The 17,951-nt window shown below is 31.0% G+C and overlaps 2 protein-coding genes across 4 annotated transcripts; one reads left to right on the top strand and one right to left on the bottom strand.

The window, feature by feature from the left end:
* Nucleotides 1-48: 48 nt before the first annotated feature.
* On the top strand, nt 49-2,897 carry LOC124911145 (NADPH:adrenodoxin oxidoreductase, mitochondrial). Of its 2 annotated transcripts, none has more exons than XM_047451589.1 (13): nt 49-276; nt 338-442; nt 540-653; nt 735-788; nt 856-972; nt 1,041-1,150; nt 1,235-1,308; nt 1,670-1,731; nt 1,822-2,017; nt 2,113-2,176; nt 2,264-2,331; nt 2,416-2,567; nt 2,640-2,897. In XM_047451589.1, exons 1-13 carry the CDS (start codon nt 160-162, stop codon nt 2,871-2,873), a joined length of 1,467 nt encoding a protein of 488 aa, XP_047307545.1. In that variant the 5' UTR covers nt 49-159; the 3' UTR covers nt 2,874-2,897. The 2 variants fall into 2 exon arrangements, with proteins under 2 accessions (XP_047307545.1, XP_047307546.1); XM_047451590.1 differs by having other exon boundaries at nt 250-276; nt 526-653.
* Nucleotides 2,898-2,987: 90 nt separating this feature from the next.
* On the bottom strand, nt 2,988-7,444 carry LOC124911144 (polyprotein of EF-Ts, chloroplastic). Of its 2 annotated transcripts, XM_047451587.1 has the most exons (5): nt 5,606-7,444; nt 5,285-5,467; nt 4,900-5,019; nt 3,917-4,625; nt 2,988-3,785 (listed from the first exon to the last, which is right to left on the bottom strand). In XM_047451587.1, exons 1-5 carry the CDS (start codon nt 7,341-7,343, stop codon nt 3,158-3,160), a joined length of 3,378 nt encoding a protein of 1,125 aa, XP_047307543.1. In that variant the 5' UTR covers nt 7,344-7,444; the 3' UTR covers nt 2,988-3,157. The 2 variants fall into 2 exon arrangements, with proteins under 2 accessions (XP_047307543.1, XP_047307544.1); XM_047451588.1 differs by lacking the exon at nt 5,285-5,467.
* Between the last annotated feature and the right edge of the window lie 10,507 nt (nt 7,445-17,951).

Below are 17,951 nucleotides of genomic sequence, written 5' to 3'. Positions count from 1 at the left end.
TCAGACTACTTTGATAAATTAATCTCAGCCATCTATCTCTGTCTTCTTTGAAAAAAAAAAAAAAAAAAGTCGTTCGTTCTATCTCCATCCCCAAATCTACCTTCGCCGGAAATACAAATTGACGGCTAATCGTCGACCGGCGGTTATTGATCGGAAAACATGTCAATATCTAAGGCAGGAAGGATTTTATGCAGGACCTTTTCTTCGCTCTCTGTAAATCCCTTACGTGTTTGTATTGTCGGCAGTGGACCGGCTGGATTTTACTCAGCTGAGAAGGTACAAGCTTCTTGATCTCTTTCAATATGATGTTTATTTACTTGTGATCTGCACAACGTAGATGATGAAAGCGAATAAGGAAGCTGAAGTTGATATAATTGATAGATTGCCCACTCCATACGGACTGGTCCGTTCAGGTGTAGCACCTGATCATCCGGAAACAAAGGTTTGATAAAATAAATAATGATACACTTCAGCTGCTGCAGTTCTAATTGATAGTTTGGCGCTTAATTGATCTCAATTTACCAGAAACATTGCAACAGATTGTGATGAATCAATATGGTCGTGTTGCGAAAAATGATAGATGTTCTTTCTTTGGAAATGTATCATTGGGATCTTCTGTTTCTTTATCTGAGCTCAGGGAATTATATCATGTGGTTAGATTTTCTACTTGATCTCTTTTGCAATTATACTTTAAATGTCTATTTTTAATGAAATGTTTCATTTACATTGATTAGGTTATCCTAGCGTACGGAGCTGAAAGTGATAGAAATCTTGGTATCAATGGAGAAGTATGTGGTATTCTTATTGATCTGTTAGATGTAAAATCTATTGTTAAAATTCCATGCTTTTTTGTAGGATTTGTCGGGGATTCACTCAGCAAGAGAATTTGTTTGGTGGTATAATGGACATCCCGATGGGCATGATCTTGCTCCAGATTTACAGAGTTCTGATACAGCTGTTATTCTTGGGCAGGTATTTAATGTTCTTGTTGAGATGACAGAAGAATGAACGATTGAATTCTGAAAACAGTTCTGTTTTAGGGTAATGTAGCTCTTGATGTTGCCCGCATACTATTAAGACCAACTGCTGAATTGTCAAGAACAGATATTTCCAGTCATGCCCTAGCTGCCTTGGAGAAGAGTAGTATAAAGTAAGGAATTCTTTCATTTGCTTATTATGGGAGGAGACTTTTACGAATGATATAAATTCTAGGTCTAAATTGTCATTATTGCAGGAAGGTATACTTGGTTGGAAGACGTGGACCTGTACAAGCAGCTTGCACTGCAAAAGAGTTACGAGAAATCCTTGGTATGTGTAATCTAAATAATAAGTGCTTATTTGAATTCAGCTCAAATTAAACTAGAAAAGATCTAGCTTAATTCGGGGAGCTATGAATGACTTAACTCGATATTCGATAATATAGTAAGAGCTTACAAAAGGCAACTTGAACCCCTATAAATGAATCAAAACATTACTACAAGGGTAAAATGGTCTTTTAACTTCTTAACATTAGTTTACACATTTTCATTTGATTTATTCAAACATATTTTTTTTCAAACACTTCACCCCATTCGGCACTTAAATTCAGTGTTGTAACACTTATTTTTCAGTTTTATCAAAATACACCCTAATATCAAATCGCGTTTGTTTCCATATTAATGTGATGCAGGTATTAAAGATTTGCATGTTCACATCCAAGAAGCTGATCTAGTAAAAACTCCCATTGATGAGGTACATTATGTTCTTCCATCCTACAAATAGCGCCATATATTAGTGCTCTACAGGAGTTGACGATTTAGTAATATTGTCAACTGGTAAAAGGAAGAGCTAAAGAACAACCGGATTAAAAGAAGGATCTATGACTTGCTCTCTAAGGCGGCTACAGAATCTTCCAAGCAAACAACTGGTCAACAGGAACTTCACTTTGTTTTCTTCCGAAAACCGCACAGTTTTCTAGAATCTGATAATAAAAGAGGACTTGTTGCTGGTGTGCATCTTGAAAAGACAATTCTTAAAGGTAAAGTTTCTCCACCATGATGTAATCTGAGTTTTACCAGAAGGATTTATTAAGGTGGATCTCTAATAGATTTGCTCGTCTGTTCACATTTGCAGAGGATGAAGACACAAGGAAACAGTTTGCGGTTGGTACTGGGCAGTTTGAAGATCTTGAAAGTGGGTAAGTAAAACAGAGTTTATATATTGACTCCTCTTGAGGAAGAATGTAGATATATGATTTCCGATTTAATGGAAATGTACAATGCAGATTAGTATTAAAGAGCATTGGTTATAAATCTGTTCCTGTTGATGGGATACCTTTTGACTACAACAAAGGTATAATAGTAGATCTAGGGTTTTATTTGAATAACCAAGTGGTTATTAGGGTAAAAAGAGTTTAACAGGAAAAAGTGTTTTCAGGCATTATACCGAATGTTGGAGGCCGTGTTTTGAGTCATACATCCTCGGGTGGGGATTTGGCAGCAGTAGAAGAAGGTGTTTACGTGAGTGGGTGGTTGAAACGCGGCCCAACGGGGATCATTGCTACTAACCTTTACTGTGCTGAAGAAACAGTAAGCAGCAACATCCTTTTTATTTGTGTTAATATGAAGAGGAGATATAAATTGTTCAAATTTGAATTGCAGATTGCAAGCATAAGTGAAGACATTGAGAATGGTAGATTGGGATCTTTGTGTAGACAAACTAAGCCAGGGAGGGAAGGGCTTGGTCGGTTATTAGATCGCAGGAATGTCAAAGTGATACCGTTTAGTGCCTGGGAAAAGATTGATGCCGAAGAAACGAGGCTCGGGATTTTGAAAAACAAACCTAGAGTTAAATTCACCACATGGGAAGACCTTCTTCAAGTTGCCTTGCATTGATTGATCATCATTATTTATAACAATTGTTTCTTTTTAAGACCATTGAACATCAACAACTGTGATTGTGTAACTTATTTTTCAAAAAAGGAAATTGCTGGGATATTTATGGCCGTGTTTGACTGAACAAATATTTTCCCTGAGATAATAAAACATCGCATTAGCTACATCGTTTGTAGTCTATATAAATACAGAAACAACCTCAAAACACATCAAAAAATTTCAGTAGTTTTTTTATTAACTTTTTTTGTTTTCCTTTCAGGGCGAGCGAGCAATTCTAACCGTTTTTACGCATCCTCTGCAATACCGGCTGTCTCTCCAAGCGTGAATTTAACAAACCTCCTGACTTTAATATTCTCCCCAAGAGCAGCGACAGTTTGCTTAACCAAATCCTTAATCAAAACACTATCGTCCTTAATAAACGGTTGCTCAAGAAGAGAAAGCTCTCCAAGCCTCTTCGATATCCTCCCTTCAACAATCTTCTCCCTTATATTCACCGGTTTCGTCTGAAGATCTTCTCTCTGCATCTCGAGTTCCTTCTCCCTCTTAATCACGCTCTCGGGAATATCTTCAATTGAAACGTACATCACTTGAGGGCACGCAACCACTTGCATTGCTAAATCATCGACTAGCTCCTTGAATTTCTCGCTCCTTCCCACAAAGTCAGTCTCACAGTTGACCTCAACCAGAACGCCAATTCGTGAATCGTGAATGTACGATCCAATCCTGCCTTCGGCTGCAATTCGACTTGATTTCTTATCGGCTGCTGAGAGACCCTTCTTCCTTAGGTACTCTTGCGCCTTCTCCAAATTCCCTTCTGTTTCTGCAAGTGCTTTCTTACAGTCCATCATACCGGCCCCTGTTTCGTCCCTCAGTTGTTTAACAAGAGCTGCTGAAACCGCAACTGTAGGTGCCCTGCAATTGGTGGTGGGTTTTAGTTAGTTATAAAACTGAAAAATAAGTATAACGAAGTGAAATTTAAGTACTTCATTCAATATTTTGTCACTAAATTTTCAGTTTCTATCGAAAGTAAAGAGGCCACTTACTTGTCAACAGCTTCAACCGCTACGGGTGGCTGCTCATTAGGAGTAGTAGTCTCAGCTGGTTTAGCAGATGTTTGAGCAGCAACTTCTGCAGCAAAGTCCTGGCTTTTCTTTTCAAGACCTTCACCCAAATTGTATCTAATAAATCTCGTCACTTTAATATTTTCTCCTATGGTTGAAATCATCTGCTTCACCAAATCCTTCACAATCAACTTATCATTCTTAATAAAAGGCTGTTCAAGCAATGACAACTCGTCAAGTCTCTTTTTGATCCGTCCTTCGACAATCTTGGATCTTATCTGCTCTGGTTTAGACAAAAGATCTTCTTTCTGCATTTCAATCTCCCTTTCCTTATCCACGATTTCTTGAGGAACATCTTCTGAAGAGAGATACTGTACTTGAGGGCAAGCAGCAGCTTGCATGGCCAAATCATCAACCAGTTCCTTGAATATTTCACCTCGAGAAACGAAATCAGTTTCGCAATTCACCTCTACAAGGATACCAATCCTGCTGTCGTGAATGTACGAACCGATTCTTCCTTCAGCTGTTTTTCTACTTGCTTTCTTATCTGCACTTGCTAACCCTTTCTTCCTAAGGTATTCTTGAGCTTTAATTAGGTCACCTTCGGTTTCTGACAGGGCTTTCTTGCAGTCCATCATTCCTGCTCCAGTTTCTTCTCGCAGCTGCTTAACAAGAGCAGGTGCTATTGCCGCTGTAGTGTACAATGCAACTTTGGTTAGGTATATTAATTTGAAAGTTTAGCTTAGAACAATCCAAAACAAGTTTTTTGTTTGAAATGAAAAAAAATTTATTGACAATTTACCGCAGTCATGTAGGAATACTTGTATAGTTGTGAATATCTTAGAACAATCCAAGACAAATTTGTTTTTACAAGTGAAGAAAAACAAAAAATTGTCTTGGATTGTTCTAAACCTTGTGTTTGACAAACAAGATGGTGTTATGATGTTGTAGCAAAAAAAGATAACCTTTCACTGTGCTTTCCGTTGTTGAGGGATTTTCATTTTGACCGTCTGAGTCGAGGCTGGTATTATTGGATACAGCTTCAATCTGTTCGATTTCAACAGTGTTCGCAGGGGCATCATTATCTGATATAGTTTATTCAATGATTATCAAAGCCCAACAAAATAGAGCAATCGCTCTAGGAATATGAAAAACAAACCAATTATATAAACAAATTAAATATTAATGTATATTAGAGGAAGTGTCTCCCAGAACATATGCAATTTATTAAAAGGCAACTTGATTTCTTATGTAATCAGTGATATCCCTTTGAATGAATCATAATCCGGTATTGCAGATAATGATAAAAATCTTCAATATCAAAGGAAACAACAAAAGTTTATAACAAACCTTCAGTAATGCTCTCCTGTGGAATAGGAACCTCGGGCAGTTCTTCAATTGAAGCTTGTTCAGATATAACAGATTTAATTTCAGTTTCTGACACCGAGGTTTCTGCAACTGCACTCTCTTCAAGGGGCAATTTTTCGCCATCAATATCCAGGTTGTCCTCTTCAACTTTGGCCTCAGTTTCTCCTAGAACATATGCAATTTATTAAAAGGAAAATTGATTTCTTATGCAATCAGTGATATCCCATTGAATCATAATCCGGTTTTGCACATAATGATAAAAATCTTCAATACCAAAGGAAACAACAAAAGCTTGTAACAAACCTTCAGTAATGCTCTCCTGTGGAATAGGAACCTCAGACAGTTCTTCATTTGAAGCTTCTTCAGATATAACAGATTTAATTTCAGTTTCTGACTCCGAGGTTTCTGCAACTGCACTCTCTTCAAGGGGCAATTTTTCTCCATCAATATCCAGGTTGTCCTCTTCAATTTTGGCCTCACTTTCAAGAGTTTGGGATGAACTAGAGATGGGAATTTCTGGGTTCTCTTCATTATCAGCAGTTTGAGTCTCTTCTTCACTAGCCTTACTTTCAGGAGTTTGGGGTGAACTAGAGATGGGAATTTCTAGGTTCTCTTCACTATCAGCAGCTTGAGACTCTTCTTCGCTAATCAGTATTTCTAACGAGATCGGTTCAGGTTTTGTTTCCGACGCATCACTTTCTACATCTTTTTCTTCAGCTACATCAACAGAAGGAGCTTCATTTGAGGGTATGCTTTCATTAGGAGTTGATTCTTCTACTGCTTCACTAATTTCATTTGAAACCTCCTCTACTATAACTGCCTCTACACTTTCTTCCTTGGTAGAAGTCCCATCATCAATATCGGCTTCAGTTTGAGCGACACTTCCTTCTAACACATCAGCTGCTTGTGATGTGGACTTTTTTTCCTCCTCTCTACTATCCAGGAAAGATGCAATATCCTTATTTTGAAGGAAAGCCAGCATAAAAGGGTTCGATGCTTTATGGACAACACCTTGCTTGAGCTTAGCATCTAACTCCCCAGCATCTTCTTCCTTCTTCATTGTTAAGGTCACTTGCCCTCTCGTTATACGCAAAACTCTCACACGAACTGCTTGACCAACCTCCAGTGAAGATCCAGCACCCATAAGGCTTCCAAGTCCTTCATCTATTTCCTCCGCTGTAGGCAAAAATCCTTCCTCACCATCCGGAAGAGAAATAAAGGAACCCGATCTAGTTAAATTTTTTACAGTTCCATCAAGATCTTGTCCCTTGACAAACTTTGACGATTTCCTACCCTCATTTTTCGTCTGATTCGACTTAGGTGGACCCTTTCTCGGAGGCCTCCCCCTATCTCCACTAGAAGAAGGATCTTGTGATTGCTGAGATTTGTTGTTGTCATCACCCTCACGCATAGTGAGAGATATACGTCCAGTTTCCATGTTTGCTTCTAGTAACTTCACGGTTACCTCTTGCCCAACAGAGACGACACTCGCAACCTCCTTAACAAAGCTATCACTCAACTGGGAAACGTGCACCAGACCATCAGTAAAAGCCCCAAAATCGATAAAAGCTCCAAACGGCTGGATTGACTTAACTTTCCCTGTAAATGAAGCGCCAACAATCAACTCTTCGTTCTTCACTGGCGGCATCTCACTTTTCCTAACAGGTCTTGCACGCTTTTTTGCAGCTGCAGCTGCAGCCTCTTTGGCAGTTGAATCCTCATTTGACACATTTTCAGCATCAGTTGCAGGAAGATTGGTATCAGTAGCTGAAGAATCTGCTTGTTCAACAACCAAACCAGGTGCAGAAGCTGATACACTACGGAATGTTAGTTTATGACCTGAAGAAAATCCACCTCTGAACTGGGGAAACAAAAAAACCGATGTCACTAAAGGTAAGACTCGTTTAGTTGAGGGTAAGGCTTGTTTAGCAGATTTCCTCAATATATTGTATCGATTTAGATTTTCACTCCTCGTACTAAATACATTCCCGTGTACAAGAGGAACACTGTTAACTGAACTCGGTAGTATTGCAGGCGCCATGATTATTCCTTTACAGAATACAGTTTAACTATCCGCAACTAGAATTATCCCTTCATTTTTCTCAGCACCTGTCAAATTGTAAGATAAGCAGAGAATCAGAACCAATGAAAATAAAAACTTCCTTAAGGATAGTATCGCAATCTCCATTTTTCACAGAATTAGAAACGCAATAAGTTCTATACAGATAAAAAAAATATAACGATTTTGAACAAAATAACATAAGATGATTTATACAAGAAATGGGCTCTTTATTTCCCCGTTTTTTCTCACTTGCACAATATTAGACTTATTTCGAAAACGAACGAACCAATAAACACTAGACTTATAATGTTTATATAGTGTACAAGCCAAAATTCAACAACATTACAAGACTTATAACAGTGAGTGAACTCAACCGGCATTCTAAGCATTACAAATTGAAAAGAATTAAAATGAGAAACCTAATAATACAAGTCCTGAGCTCGAAACGTAAAAGCGTAAGCCAAATAATCAGAAGAAATTACAAATTGAATCCAATTCTAACGTCTGGAGGTTCAAATAAGGTTGAAACGTTTCCATTACATAAGAAATGGAAGATACAATTCAGGAAGTGAAGTGAAGTGAAGTGATGAAGCAATTCAAGTTCACTAAGTAAGGAAGAAGACGAGGACCGGCAACCTGACCTTATGAATGTGAGAAAGAACCGGTCGAGGATTTGAAGTCTGAATCGAGTTGCAGAAATGATGTAGAGATTCTGTGAAGAAGAAGAAAGCATAAAACGAAAGGTGAGGCTTCAAATTCTTATCTCCATTAATATCATCATCTTCTTTAAATTACACTGCGCCTATTTTCTTGCAGCTCTGTTTTTTTTTTTTAGCTAGACTTTAAACGTGGGCCTATATGTAACCACATTATTTATTTAAATGGGCTTTCTTGATTAAGTTAAGCCCAAATTCTATGTTGTTAAGAATTAAGACCCCTGGTCCCAAATCCTAATTGTCAGTCTTTTAATTCTATGTTGTCAGCCCAACAAATATAATAAGCAATATTTAAAATTGAAATTTCAAAATTAAGTCAGTAGAATTGATAATTTACTTGAAATTATGATAGTTTAATTTAAAAATATTAATTATATAATATTATTTATATATATAATTAAGTATTATATATTAAAACTTAAAAAAAAAATCTAAATATTAAATTAATTAAAAATAACAATAAGTAAATGACAATATGAAACAATTATATTTAAACAATTAATTATATTAATTTATTTATTTGAATAAATAATAATAATATATATATATCAATATAAATTTACTTTTTTTAATTATAAAATCGTAAAATTAAAATTATTTATAAACTCGAAAAATTATAAAATCTTATTATTGTTAATATAAAATACTTTATCTAAAATCAACTAGTTATATAAGATTCTCTAAAATAATAAAATTTTAGGATTTGAAGAGTAAATAATAAAGAAAGATAAACGCATAAGAGTTAATCAAACTTGTTAGCATAATTACTTAAACAATTGCATGTTGAATTATAAAATTGATCCATGTGGGTAGCTAGCTATTCAAGTAACAAGTTGCCATAGTTCTTAATTTACTCAAGTTGCATGGGGGCTTGAGTTAAATGTACTTCACTAGATTTACTAACCTTAAATTACTCAAAACAATAGAGATCGTGATTATGACTATGAATATAATAACAAAAACAATTTTTCCATGAAAAGCAAATTAAGGAAGGTAAAGATGGTGCAATATAATATGCACCCTTGGACACAAAGAACCTTCCCTACCCCAAGTATGATTGCATCTTGATCTCACCCCAAAGCATCCAATCATTATTTGAGCTTATGATTATTATTGAATCATATCATTGTCAACATTGTTTTATCTATAAATTAATTAGATTTTAATGAAATCGTTAAGAGTCGTGAGGATAATGGTTGTGTTAGTGTGATTCATATAATAAACATTGTTTGCGAAAAAAAGTTGTATTATTGTTTGAAATAGCTATTATAAATAAATTTATAAACATAATCATATGTAAATGTTAGTGTTTCAAATAGGCTTGACTTTTGGATGCCCTTTATGCTAGTTGGATATGATCAAGTTGTGGGTGTACAACTCATTATCATGTAACCTTGAACCTTCAACTTGTATTAATTATAGTTTGATTGATTATGATTCAATTGTACTCCATTTAACCCTAATTTATGAGAAAGAATGCATACTTACACAATTACCCTTTTGAGTAAACCATTAGGCACACACAAGTAATTATAAGATAATTATGAACATTAAACAAGAAAATTAATGTGACTTCAAAAATATAATTTCAATAGTCCACATATTAGAATATATATTGGAAAGAAGAAGTGTTGAAAATGGAAATTAATTAAGCTTAGCATAAGATCATAAATCCAAGATAGATAGATAGATCATCATAGAGCTAGCTTTTGGGATGTTGGTTTTGTTTTTATTATTATATGCTCCCAAGAAAACAGGACAAAAGAGTAGACCATATACATTAATATTTTGCTCATTTCCCATTTTTAGAGAGGGCCACTTATTTATATTTTGATCAATATTTAAATCTATCTATCTAGATTGATTTGAGGTTTTATTGAAAGGTTTGTTATATAATTATTTAATAGGTTCAATCAATAAATCTATTATTCATAAATATCTATTTTATTATTCATAAATAAATAAAATTGTCTACCGAATTGGAATGAATGTGACGTGTTAATTGAATTTTGATTAATTAATTTATAGTTTATAACTAGTGTTTCATTGAAAATTTTATGAACCCATTAACTTTTCTAGGCTTTTTTCTTTGTTTAATTAATTTCTTTATTGTATTTTTGTATAGTGGTGTTTAAATGAGATTTTACCTACCCAATATTGGTTTTTATAATTAAATTGTGATTTAAAATATATTAGTACAAAAAGTAGCCAACTGTTAATCCCATGAAGCATCTTGACACGCCCTTCTTCACAGATTCCGAGGTCCCATTTGCATTGGTGTCAAAATTAAAGAAATAATTTAAATCCATACTTAATAGACTTTATTTTTTTTGCATTGGGAATAAAATCTTCCAAGAAGGATTTATGGGCAATATTATATATCTTTGAGTAGTACCCAAAATAGATCTGAATTAATATTTAAGTTTGTGTGTATCTTTCCAACCATCCCTACAACATTATAGTATTAACCACATGTTTCCACCAAATCACATGAATTATATGTTACATATAATTAATTACTCAATTTATCCTAATTAAATACAATTTCCTTTTTTATGTTTTTTATTTTCAAAAATTAGCACAACTCTTACATTATAATCGATTTCAATTTAAAATATTTTACAAAAATATCTATATAATATGACATAAATTATAGTCGTTTAAACATAACGTAAAATAAAATAAAATCACATTGTCATTAAATTACACACCAAAAATACAATTCAAATTAATCATTTAGGAACAACACTAAAAACATAAGAAAAAAATGATCAATTTAAAATGTTCTTAATTAGTGAGAATTGAATTCGAGACTCTTATTTTGTTTAAACAATACTTTTGTCACTTGAACTATTATAATAATATTCTTTTATATGAAAAAAAAAATAAGATCTAAACATAAAAAAATGTTAGTTTTATAAAAAAAAAATGAAAAAAATCTTGCAAAAGAAATACAAGAATGGTTGTATTAATTCGTTTCACATGAAAGGAAATAAATTGCATTAACTTCTTAGTTATTCACAAAATAAAAATATTCATGACATTTAGATTATAAACTAACCAGTATTAATTATCTGACATTTGTAGTTATTCGTGTGTATATATTAAAATATATATATATATATATATATATTCATATATATATATATACATATTCATCGATCTGTTGTCCTAAAAAATGCTTAATTATATAATACTTGCTAATACTTAAAAGGGGTTATATAAAAAAAATTGCAGACAAATATTGAATCTAAAGCTCAGAGTTAAATAGTGTTAAGCTTAAACTAATTAATTAACTCCACTCTTTATTATACATACAACATATTAAAAAAGTCATATAATATTAGTTTCAAAGTCATCGTTTGATATGGATTTGTTTAAAAATTTTACCCAAAATACAAATACCACTATTATATATCTTTTAACCATTAAATAACTTTATTCAGTAAGTAAAATACTAAAATAATTTTATTCTAATTTTATAGAATTTAAATTTTACATACAAAATAATTTATAATAATTCAACTAATTAAAACCCAAATAACCTATTTTTATCGAACAAGTTTTTATTATTATAAAAATCCACTAAAAAAATTCAAATAATCAAACATCAAACAAGTTCTAATTAATGTTCAATAATTAGTAGTTACCAAGAAAATACACTTACAAACACACGCTATACACGGTGTGGATGATTTTCTTAGTTAGCAAAGGTTTATCCATGTGCAACATAATCTACGGTAGATATTATTTGCATTAATTAGTGTAGAATTAATATTAATTTTCCCTCCATTAATAATTAACTAGTAGTTATCTCTTTGTTTTACTATTCCTTATTGCATATGTTTCATTATTATGATTATTATAGAAAATAATGTCAATGGAGTAGGAATTGAATCTGCAAAGGAAGGTGAAGCTTAATGGAATTTTTTTTTGAAAATAAGGTAGTCATTGTCAAAAGAAAAGAAGGAAGCCGAAAATGTGAGATTAATTAGAGTGGAATTAGTGAGGCTCAACAAATGAATACAACATGTAGATATGGAATGACGACATAAGTGATTCAAAGGTTCGATATTCTTGCCATCGCATTGACGTTGACTCTCGTGATTTTTTTTGTGACAATATTGCGCCTCACCTCAACGAGATAATCAACTAACAGTTTCTTTTAGATTAATTAGAAATAGGAAATCATCAATCTAGTATCATAAGTTAACCTAATCAAAAACAACTTACAAAAGCTTTCATATATATATATATATAAATATATATGAGGAGAATTTAATGAAAAATATTTCTAGACTATTTTAAAATAAATAAAATTTTAATTCAAGTGTTTCCATTTACATGATAAGTTAGTACTAAATGCGAAAAGACACTTATAAAGAAACAAATTATTCAAAATAAAGTTAATGCAACCACATGATAACATAGTGTCAATGACTTTGCTGACAAGCCATGTTGTCTTGTTTTCATATTATTATTGGTGCGAGGAAAATGAGTTTAGATTCTTTAAGCATGAAAGACCACTTAGATCATAATAGTAAAGAAAAATATATATATCAAAGTTTCAACCCCAAGTTAACAAAAAATATTTCAAATTTCTCGACAACTTTGAGTTATCATTTCATTCATTTTTTTACTCAATGCAACATGACATATATAAATGATAGTCATTTAAATATAACGATAAAAATAATACAAAATACAAGTGTTCACTTTGTCACCAAACACATCCGAAACACACTAAGATTAACTATTTTAAAATAACAATAAAAAATAAACAAATAATGTTCACCAACGAACAAACATAATATAAAATCTAACTAGTTCGAAAATTCTCAAGAAGATCAATAAGTTCACCGACCGGCTCAACCGGGTTTTCAAAAGAATTTTGTCTTATCGCTATAATAATAGTATTGAAGAGTATTTATTTCATTCTAGTTTTATTCATTGAAAAATATTAACATGAAAATATAATTAAAAATTAGGCATGGTTAAAAGAGACAAATATCTCACAATATTTTTGTCATGCATAATGTATTATTAAAAAAAAATTCACTTAATATGATGTAATGTGCTGACTTTCTAAATTACAAAAAAACAATTATATAAAACCCTTTAACAAGCAAATTCATTGGAAAGTACATCTTCAATTTGGTCGAGAATTAAGAGTTCAGGGATGTTTTCATATTCTTGCGTTGGATAATAATTCCAAGGCTTATCTTTCATCTGACTAATTAAATAATTATTAATAAAATAGTTTTAATTATAATTAAGTTATCTAGTTGCACGGTTGGAGAGACGTGGCAAATTGTAAGCCCTGGAATTAAATTTGGCATTAGAATATTTAAAATAAATAACTTAATTAGTTAATACGAATTGAAAAGAAATAACTTATGATTCTTGCTTACTCTTTAATTAATAATATATAAATATTGCATCAATGGTATTATTGGGTACTCAGATTTTGACTATTGAGAGCAACTCACCGTGTATTGACTTTATATATTGATTATTTTATTTAAGAAATTTATTTGTTCTCATATGAGTTTAATCAAGATTAACAATACTAAACCTCTTATTATCCATAAGATATATATACTTAATTAAATTTATATATAGATGAACGAATTTATATTAGGGTTAAGGTCAGGGTCAGCACAAAATAAAAAAATTATCTTACATTTTTATTTCCAATTTAATTTAGTATTTGCATTTTTAATTCATAAAAAATAAACTAAACTTACGTTTATCCATTCATTTTGTTCATAATTTTTTAAGTCTACAGAGACAAATTCAGAATTCAGAGTTGGGATGAACTCCAAAAAATTTGAAGTGACTTAAAAAATTAATGAGAAAATTTTAGATAAAATGAATAGCTAGATAAATGTAAGTTTTATCAACTTTTTTTTTTATAATTAGATAAACAAACGGTGAATTATATTGAAAATATTGAAGAAATTAAATGATAATGTAACATTTTGACCTTAATTTTTTTTAATCCGCCCTGAGTCCATCACAAATTTATTTCAAATCCACCCCAATTTGAATTATATATATATAAAAAAATAAATAAATGATACATGTATAACTTACCACATGTATATGATCTAATTAACAAATATTCTGACAAATCTATTCAATCTTTACAACATGAATATGATCTAATTAAAAAAATGAATGCATCTATAATTTAGATCTTAAAAGGGTTAATTTATTATTTACGTCTTCAGTCTTCTTTTCTTATCATTTAATATTTATCTCATATTTTATTTAGTTAATAGTGTAAAAAAAATATATCAGTTGTTGAAGCACGCAAGTTTGCATAGTTATATAAATAATTAACCAATATATTTATATAATTAGTTAATTAAGTCATAACCAAAATTTTATTTTAATTTAAAGCGAGAATAGCGTGACAACAGACAATAATGTAAACATTTAAAATGTGACGTGGGCATGTCAACATAATGAATAAAATATTATTAACATATGGTTTCACAGCTACCAATGACCATACTCTATATTTTTATATTATTTAAGGATTAATTATTGATATATATCATATATGTGTCATAAAATCATCTCAATTATTATGAGAAAATTCTTATTATTATTTTAAGTGCAAAGTGATTTCAAATGAACACACAAACTTCTTAATTATTATATATTTTTTGAAATTCTTATATATAATATAAGTTGAAAATAAAAGTATTATTATATATATTTTTTCATGTTTAAAAATAAAATAGATAGTTACAAAAGAAACAAATAAAAAAACAATACAACCTAAAAAAACAGGCCACCAACAACAACAAAAAAAATGAAATATAATAAAGGAAATGTTAGAAATATTGTCTTGAAAAATAACTGAAATATATATATATATAAATTATGTTACAAATAGATGAAATAAATAAAATATATGAAAAACAATATCACCGAATAAATTGTTGATTCGAGGCATGTGCTTAACACATTTCCCTTAAAACAGTTCCACCGTCTCCCCATGTGCTAGAGCTTATCACAGATGGCTGTCTCCTAGGGTACAACGAATCTAGTAGTGATTCAGCACCGAAATCACTACACAACGAGCTTGATAAAGTACCTGAACTATCACCGGGTTTCAACGGAAAAATCGAACAAAGAACTCGAAGAACACTCACAAAACATGAAGAAGACTTTTGGAATTCTAGTGTGAGAAAAAATATAAGATAATGTAAAAAATTTGAGATTAGAGATGAGGGATTTTATATTGTTGAAAAGTTAAACTTTCATAAAAATAAAATCAACCATTAATCTTTGATCCAACGGCTGACCTTGATTGCCTCTTCATTGCCCTTTGTATTTTCTCTTCGATAGAAAATACACGTTACATGATTTTCTTGCTAATAAATTGATAGTAATAATATCATGAAGGTTACAATGACAATTAACAAAATTAAACATATTTAATTTGATAATTGTTTTTCAAGCCATTAAATGTTAATTACATCATTAACAAAATAATTTAATTATTTGGATCAAATTTCACTTTAATTCACGTTTGAATTTTATGTGAATTTCGTTTGAATTTCATTTGATTTTATTTACCCAAATTCTCATTTCCATTCATTAATGGAATTTATGAATTAGTTTAAAATTCCAACAGGAAATATCTAAGACATTTTTCAATAAGAATTCATCACTTTTAAAACAATCCAAACATGCTAAAATCAAGAGTATGTAAAAAACAAAGGTGGAGCATCAACCAAAATATGTAAAAAAAATCATACTTTTGTATTAAGGAAGTGACAAATAGTCCTTACATTAAATAATTTAAAAATAAAAAATAATACATTCATTAACGCAAAACAATCATCTGTCTCAACATATTCGAAATTTTACAAACGGAACTAACAATTACAAAACAAAAAACTTCATTAAATACACAATTATTTTTACAAAAATACCTAAAATCCATCAATATAAAAAAAACATCTAAATACACATAAGGAACCCAAAATCCAAAAATTAACATTCAAAATATTAAGAACATTTTATATAAGCTCTCAAATTTATATATTTTAAACAGTTAAAACAATAATATACTCAAACAACAACAAAGACAATTATATTAAAGTAAGTCATAAAAATTGTACATGCCCTAATCATGTCTCTCCAATTCTTACATCTAAATTATCTAAAAACAAAAAACAATATAGCACACTCGTGATCAATGCACTTTGCCCATATCTTGTTACACTAACATATATATATATCGATATATCCCATCCCCCATATCAAAGAATTGATATAAATTACATATAATTAGATGCTTGGGAAGAAGAGCCAACATGTAAGGGATCAAGTAATGAGTGTGAAAAAATCAAAAGAAAACAAAGAAAAAGAAACAAGTAATTAATTATAATAGACACACTTTATAAGAGAAACTTATGGACATGGGTTGTCCTTTTTTATGTAATTTGCTTCATGAGTCCTCACAATCACATGCTTGTTTTAACAATACATGAATATAGATCAATCAATCCATCGTTATATCATTCTTTTCACTTTCCACCACACATCTGATCTCTCATGACCCACAAATCATGTGTTCTACAGCTCAATTTTTATTAATTTCATTGATCAACTATCTATATATTATTTTTAATCAAAAACTTAAAGTTTCCTTTGTGTCTAGATTAAGTAAACTATGAATTGAACCAAACTATGAATTGAAATCTATCGAGACTACCATAATCATAATGGAACCCCGACTAGAACCCAGATAGCTTATGGTTGTGACTTGTGATCAATTAATAAATATCATAGTTTTGAAACCCGGTCGGATCGGTAAACCCGGTGAACCGGTTGTCAAATCGGGCTGGGTAGATGAAAAAATTGGAAATTGAATTAACCCAGTTAAACCCTACCAACCCGCCGGTTGGACCGGAAATTCGGCAACCCGGGTTAACCCAACGGATTTATCCTATTTTTTTTTAAATCACTTATTTTCTTTCTCACTTGTCACTTTCTTAGTTCTACTCTCCCCGTTTTTTTTTGTTCTAATTGAGTTTTCCTATTTCTAGTTTCATGTGTGTAGATTACCGATTATAATTCTAAACATTAAGAATTACAAAATTTTTCATTAACCTCAAACTCCACCACTTACTTGAACTAAGTGATTTCGTTTTTATCGGACTAAAAATCAATTGGATTAATTTTTACTATTTTATATTATTTTATTATTATATGAAAATCACTGATTGAACCACTCTACTAACCGGTTGAACCGACTCAATTCCTTCACCAGTTATAGTTAGTTATATAATTATGAACTTTATATGATGTTACTAGATAAGATTTATAGTAAAGTTAGGAGGCCGATAATTTATTTGTCCCCAAAAGACAATCCCTATAAAGTTGCTGCCAGATTTTCTAGAATCTTAATTTTATTATATTTTTGATTTGGTCCAACGTTATAAATATATATTTCCTAACTTGAATTAATTATTAATCTATTAAATTTATCCAATTTAGAGCGCGTGGGTGCCACTTATGGTTAATTTCCACTATTGTTAATTTCTTAATCAATCTGCATCAATCAATATACAATTAATTAATTTACAAGGCTAATGAGATATAATTATATAATACTCACTCATCTTCTATCAACTCTTTATTTATCACTATTTTAATACCCATTTATCATTAAAATATTATATACTTCTATGTTAATTTTTTTTTTTAAAGTTACATAAGATCACACAAAGTCATTCAACCCTTTGGGCCGACACTGATTCTCACTATTTCAGTTTTTTCTTAATTAGATCATTATGCTTAAATTTGAATTAAATGAAAATTAATATATGTTGAAATTAGTAAATAA

Source organism: Impatiens glandulifera, chromosome 8 (genome assembly GCF_907164915.1).
Source record: "Impatiens glandulifera chromosome 8, dImpGla2.1, whole genome shotgun sequence".
NCBI classification, from domain to species: domain Eukaryota; kingdom Viridiplantae; phylum Streptophyta; class Magnoliopsida; order Ericales; family Balsaminaceae; genus Impatiens; species Impatiens glandulifera.
The sequence above is the reverse complement of the archived record's forward strand: the minus strand, read 5'-3'. Positions and strand labels throughout refer to the sequence as shown.